At 47.1% G+C, this 6,810-nt stretch overlaps 1 protein-coding gene across 1 annotated transcript in view; it reads right to left on the bottom strand.

Moving 5' to 3' along the window:
* Nucleotides 1-6,810, bottom strand: part of SMOC2 (SPARC related modular calcium binding 2) — a 168,022-nt gene that overhangs the window by 5,706 nt on the left and 155,506 nt on the right. The window contains exons 10-11 of the mRNA XM_023728234.1: nt 4,929-5,031; nt 2,511-2,785 (exon numbers count right to left, since the gene is read on the bottom strand). Of these exons, the coding sequence (XP_023584002.1) occupies nt 2,511-2,785; nt 4,929-5,031 (378 nt within the window). The remainder of the gene's footprint in view (nt 1-2,510; nt 2,786-4,928; nt 5,032-6,810) is intronic.

Raw genomic sequence — 6,810 nt, 5'->3', positions numbered from 1 at the left:
TCCTCACCTCCCTCACCCCCAATCTCCCCAGACCGCTTCCTGGTTCTCCTCACCTCCCTCACCCCCAATCTCCCCAGTCTCCTTCCTGGTTATCCTCACCTCCCTCACCCCCAATCTCCCCAGTCTCCTTCCTGGTTCTCCTCACCTCCCTCACCTCCAATCTCCTCAGTCTCCTGGCTGCTTTCTCTAATCTCTAATCTTCAAAGTACCCAAGGATTACTTTCTTCTATTTACGCTCACTCCCTAAAAGATCTCATGGCTTAAAGACCATCTATAGGCGAACTCCTGCCAAATATCTCCTTCCTTCCTGGGCACTTCCTCTCCACTAAGACATTTCAGATGCTGTCAATCACCTCGATGTGTCAGAGAGGAGCCCTCACTTCCAGGGTCACACCTTGGCCACCTGTCATTGGTAGAAACCCCACCCAAGAACTATGAAGCCGCTTCCCCAGAAGGAAAACCAAAACCGCCAGCATCGCCAAGAACATCAAATTCCCACCTTGTTTATTCCACAAAGGGCAACCTCTGCTGAGCTACTGTATGTTGTTGTTGGTAGGTGCTGGTGAGGTGGTTCTGACCCAAAGTGACCTTGTGTACAACAGAACAAAAACACTACCTGGTCCTGCACTATCCTCACAATCGTTGTTAGGTTTGAGCCCGTTGTTGCAGCCACTGTGTCAATCCGTCCTGCTGAGGGTCTTCCTCTTTTTCCCTGACCCTCTACTTTACCAAGCATGATGTCCTTCTCCAGGGACTGGTCCCTCCTGATAACATGTCCTAAATACATGAGACAAAGTCTCACTATCCTCTCTTCTAAGAAGCATTCTAGCTGTACTTCTTCCAGGACAGATTTGTTTGTTCTTCTGGCGGTCCATGGTATGTTCAACATTCTTGGCCAACACTATAATTCAAAGGCGTCAATTCTTCTTCGGTCTTCCTTATTCTTTATACTTTGTAGAGTCCTTGAAAAGCAGCTCTTAGGGGTATGGGCTCCTCTGAGAGAAGCTGCCATGTGGGATGTCCTCAGATACACTTCATCCCAACCAACATCTTGCTGCCATCTCTGACCAAAAAGGGTTGAAACTTTGATTCTGGGATGTGGAAGGGTACTGAGGCACCCCTGAGTGCTTGTCACAAGGTCTGGGATGTCTCTCTTCCGTCTTCGTGGCTTCTCAACTCTTACTCTTCTGTCAAGAGTAAACTCAAGTATCACATCCACTGGGAGACCTGTCCTGGCCTCCCGCAGAGTCAGCTGTACATTTTATACAAACCATTGTTCCTTCCTCACATTGTATTATAATTATTTTCTTTCTTTCGTTAATTTATAGCAGGCACTCAAAAATTGTGTTGAATTAATGAATGAAGGATCATAAAGAACATAATGTATTAATGTCCCAGAAACTACTCTTACACTGCTTTTTTTTTTTTTTAAAATGTGTTACCAGAGTTGGTAATAAGATAATAAAAGCCTGTGGCTGTCGAGTCAATTCCAACTCAAAGTGACCCTACAGCACAGAGCAGAACTGCCTCTTAGGGTTTCCTAGGCTGTAATCTTTACAGGAGCAGACTGTCCCATCTTTCTCCCATGGAATAAAATAATAGAATCATAAAATATGAGGCTATGAGGCAGTAGACAGAGGCCCACCCAACCCATCACCCTCACTGTACAAATGAGGAAACCAAGACCCCCCAAGATAAAGTGGCTTTCCAGCACACGCAACAGCTAACAATGCTGCGTCCACTGCTGAGTCCCCGGCCCTTGGTCCCAGCCTTTCCTGCCACGTTGACTCCTGAGGGTACCTGGGCTCTGGCAGCTGCAGGAGTTTTGTCTCTCCCTGCAACAGCTGATTGGTTAGGCCATACCACATAAAGAGATATATTCAATTGGAAAAACAGCTAAAACAATGTTTCCAGCCATCATAATGACAGGAAATAGTTGCTGTGGAGTCAACCCCAACTCATGGCAACCCTGTGTGTGCAAGAGTAGAACTATGCTCCATAGGGTTTTCAGTAGTAGATTGCCAGGCCTTTCTTCTGAGGCACTGCCAGATGGACTCAAACTGCCCACCTTTCAGTTATCAGCCGAGCACATTCACCATTTGCACTGCCCAGGGGCTCCGAATAACTGGTATGGACCATTGAGAGTATTTTGCCAAAGACTGCTCACCCTTGGACTAAAAATTCGGTTTGGAGTCCAGGCACAGGATCAGCACGCGGTGCCCAAGAGTGCCCAGATGTGCACTTCAGACACCTGAAGGCAGACATGCTTGGGACGCTGAGCAGTGAGAGGCTGGTCTTCAGGACACTGCTCAGCTCCCACCCTGGAGCCTGGCCCCTCCAGAGGGGTGGCAGGCTATCGGACTGCACAGATGGATGACCTGCGTAAACAGCACGATTTTATTCTCCCAGCACCTCAGGCCATGAGGACAGTTTGCACATTTAACAAAGTAAACCGAGTCGCATTGATCTGACACGTTACAAACTGTAAAGCAGTCAGCAACAGGTCTTACTGTGACGTTTCTTGGTGTTCCCTTTGGCTTCTTCCTTGGTGACCCCCAGGCACCCCATTAACTCTTGAACCGATATGGACTTGTCGTTATTCACGTCGCAATACTCAACAAATTTCTTCACGCATTTTTTGGGTTTCGATTTTTTCCGAAGGAACCTCTTGAAGGGCTTGATTTCCTTCTTGCCGATGTCACCGCTGGCATTTTTATCGAGGACTTTGAAGTACCAGTGGACCACTCGCTCCTCTAGGGTGTGGCTGGGGTCGGGCTCTGAAAGCCTGGAAGGAAACACAGACTCGTCAGGAACCCGGAACCACGTGCTGTCCTGCCACCGTCTGCTCGACCAGACAGAGTCCTCCTACCCTGATGTTCACCGCCCGCGAAGGAGCAGCCCGCCTGTGGCTTTGTGGCTGGGCTGTCTCGACCTGCACACATTTATTGTTAGATACAAGAGTTTTTAAAAATAATTTAGAAAACGTGATTTAGCAAAATTTTTTCAAGCTGGTTTTCTAAACTGCAAATGACGTATTATGATTATTATGGTCTCGGGGCAGGGCAGGTCCTTCCAGACAAAAGCTCCCTCACCCTGAAGTCTGCTCTCCCAAATGTTTGGCAAGTCAGCTCGGACACCCACACTCCACCTGTGAAAATCTTGACTCCTGGTGCTTTCTGTCCCCTTAAATGTCAGTCATTCCAATATTGCTCAGGTCACAGGTACATTGAAAGATTTAAAGAAAATACGTGCTTTTAATTGTAGCCAGACATTTTCTCTTGGGTAAAAAGTGTTGGTACTTTGAGAAATAAATAAATAAGCCCCTTCTAGAAGGGCTGAAACGGCACCAAACGGTAAGATGCAGCCTTGACCAAGGAGGAGAGGAAGGACAGTGAGCTCAGATGCTTGTCCGCCCCTCCGTGGGTGGCTGTTGGACTCTAGATTCTCCTTGGCTTGCAGGAACTTGCTTTCCCATGAGTGCGAAAACAGTGAGTTTGATATCAATAGTTTATATTTATTAGGGCGTTGTTGCTGTTAGCTGCTGTCAAGTCACCCCCAACTCATGGTGATCCCATGCACAATGGAACAAACACTGTCCAGTCCTGAACCATGCCCATGATCAGCTGCGGATTGGATCGCTGTGCCGCATAAGGTTTTCATTGAATGATTTACAGAAGTAGATTGCCAGGCCTTTCTTCCTAGTCCATCTTAGTCTGAAAGCTCCACTTAAACCTGTTCAGCACCCTAACAGCACACAAGCCTCCACTAACAGATGGCTGGTGGCTGGACATGAGGTGCACTGGCCAGGAATCGAACCCAGATTGCCCGCAGGGAAGGCGAGAATTCTACCACTGAACCACCAGTGATACTATGGGTTACTTTTCACACTTTTAGGGGAGCTTCTCAGATAACCATGTGTTTACTACTTTCAGTTTTAATTTTTCAGAGAAGAACAATATTTTCAAGAATATGAGACATACATTTGAAATTTGGGTGATTTCTTCCTTTATTAAATTTAATTTGAGTGCCCAATTCTAATATTTAGCATATTTTTTTCCGTCTCAACTCTTACTCTTAAGTAAAGGGACAAGGGGAGCCTTTCACTAAGGAGACCAACAGGCTTCAGGTCATCCAGAACAGATGAGGCAATCAAGGGTTTTGGGGCGGGAGGGATGCCAAGGATCAAAGGAAATAAAAAGAAAGTAGAAACCTTCATCAGAAAAAAAAAAAATTATTTGAAATAAAGAAATAAATTACTGCTACTTCGCAGGAGAAAATCTAGCGCTTGAAAGGGGGTAGCAATGAAGACACCCGGGAGCTATATCAGCAGAGTTATATCTACAGACGATAGAGAGACGTTTCAAGGAACCGGTACAAGTCTGTTTTAGAATGTTGCAGAGCCAATGCCTCAGGCCCACAGGTAGCGATATGTCTCCATTCACTCGGAGACAGGGCATTTCTGAAGCTGGCTTTTTATCTTCATCTTATTTTGAGGACTTTAAATTGAATAATGAAAATATCCAATCAATCGCTCTAAACTGCAATTCGAAAAAGCAAAGCCAACGGAACTGGGTGCTCACTCGTCCTTTCTTCTCCTCCCTCCCACCCTTAGACCAGCTCCACTTCCCCGTAACAGTGAGCGCAGTCGCATCCCCAGGGAAAACGGCACAGCAACGGCCTCTTCCATTGCGACAAGGTTGTCGTGCTTTCAGGCCCATTAGGAGAAAACCCTGCTCAGCAGCGCCTCTGACTGCATGAAGTAGCCTCACGGGTTTGGAGAGGAGGCCTTTAACTGAGGCCCCTCGGCCCGAGGAAGCCGCCCTGGTCTCAGATAATTAACGGTTAGACTCTGACTGGTAGCTTTCCAGATTTCCAGGCATCACTGCACCTTCTCCCCAGCTCCTGCTCTGGCGTCCAAGGCACCATACCTGCTGGAGGAAGAAGACGGGTCGGAAACAGCATGGACCATGTCGGTGGACAGCGCATCCAGGATGCTGGTGAGAAACTCATTCTTTTTGGCCCCGGGACAGCCTGGAAAAAAAGAAATACATAGTTCTGTTTTTCATGTTTCACAAAACTCACGAAGTCTAACGGATTTTTCTCTATTATGGAAAAAAATGTTTTAGTATTTAGAAATTGGCGCGTTGCAGCATCCTAATACTAATGAGTTAATCTGAACACCTGCAGCCATACTGCAACCATACTGCAATACATTGATTGCGAGCCAGACATAGTTATTGGTAATTACCATATCTAACGTTTATTGGGTTATTTCATTAGACTAAGGGGCATTATCATCTCACTGATTTTCAAAGTAGCTCTCTAAGGAAGGTAGTGTCATTATCCCAGTATTCCGTATGCCCACCACCCATCTGTCAGTTTGTCATGATGTGGTGGCATGCATGTTGCTGAAAACTAGGCCACTGACATTTCAAATACCAGCAGGGTCACCCATGGTGAACGGGTTTCAGCAGAGCTTCCAGACTAAGACAGACTAGGAATAAAGACCTGGCAATCTACTTCTGAAAATCAGCCAACGAAAACCCTATGATCCACAACAGAACACTGTCTGATATAGAGCTGGAAGATGAGCCACTAGTTTGGAAGGCACTCAAAATACCCAGTGGTCACGGAGGATTTCCGGCAAAATGGCCCTCTAGGCAGAAGTACCACATCATCCCTCCACAGCAAAGATCCGAAAAACTAAGCCGAACAGAGAAAACAACAATCTTGAAACCCTAAAACATCAAATGAAGAGATAAAGAACTCAGCCAAGCACCAAATGGAGTGAGAAAACTGACAGAGAACGGAGAGCAAGGAGAGATTCATGCAGAGCTCCCCTATCAGCTAACGCAGCGCGGATCCACCATCTTGGACTCCTATCAGAGCCCAGCAAACAGGGGGTACGAGAAAGCAGCTTCATGGAGCTTCCAGCATGAGACAAAACAACCGGTAATTTGCGATATACGCTTTCCCACCCCCCACCCTTCTTCACCCCCACTCGGCCTCCTCTGCTTCCTGTGACCACAATCCCTTGACCGGGAAACACCGGCTGCTTGGATTCCACCCACCTGAACGGGCCGGCTCTCTGAGTGCCATTTGTTGGCTGTTGGTGTTGCTTTCTTTTCTGCTTCTTTTGATTTCTTCCTTACCTCTCACCACCTCCCCCTCCTTTCGCTCAAATACCTGGCTCCATGTGCCATCTTTGCTTCTTCCTGAGGGGCTGCAGAGCTCTGGCAATTTGTGATATACGTTTTCCCACTCCCTACCCTTCTTCACCCACAGTCGGCCCCCTCTGCTTCCCGCGGACACAGTCTCTTGTCTGAGAAATACCGGCTACTTGGATTACTCCAGCCCACGCTAGCTGGCTCTCTGAGTGCCATTTGTTGGCTGCTGGTGTTGCGTTTTTTCCTGCTTCTTTTGATTTCTTCCTTACCTCTCACCACCTCCCCCTCCTTTTGCTCAAATACCTGGCTCCGTGCACCATCTTTGCTTCTTCCTGAGGGGCTGTGGAGCTCCGTTCGAGTGTGGAGCTGCTTCCCAGTCTGGGCTGCCACGCTGGTAGGATCCCGGGGCTTTTGTTCGTTTGTTTGTTTTGAATTGTTTGTTGGTTTTCTTTTCCTTTTCTTGAGTTGGGAGCTCTTTCTGGACAGGCGATGCTGCGTGGCAAGGAGACTACCCCCCTCGGCTTGCACAGACGTGCAGAGGGATCCCTGAGGGCATTTCTTTCTTTGTTGTTTTTTTTTCTTTTTTTTCTGTTTTTTAGGAGCTTTTCTTGTTCTTTTTTTTAAAATTTGTTTTGTTTTCTTT

This window comes from Trichechus manatus, unplaced genomic scaffold (genome assembly GCF_000243295.1).
Source record: "Trichechus manatus latirostris isolate Lorelei unplaced genomic scaffold, TriManLat1.0 scaffold00002, whole genome shotgun sequence".
Taxonomy (NCBI): domain Eukaryota; kingdom Metazoa; phylum Chordata; class Mammalia; order Sirenia; family Trichechidae; genus Trichechus; species Trichechus manatus.
Note: the sequence above shows the minus strand (reverse complement) of the source record. Positions and strands in the feature narration are given on the sequence as shown.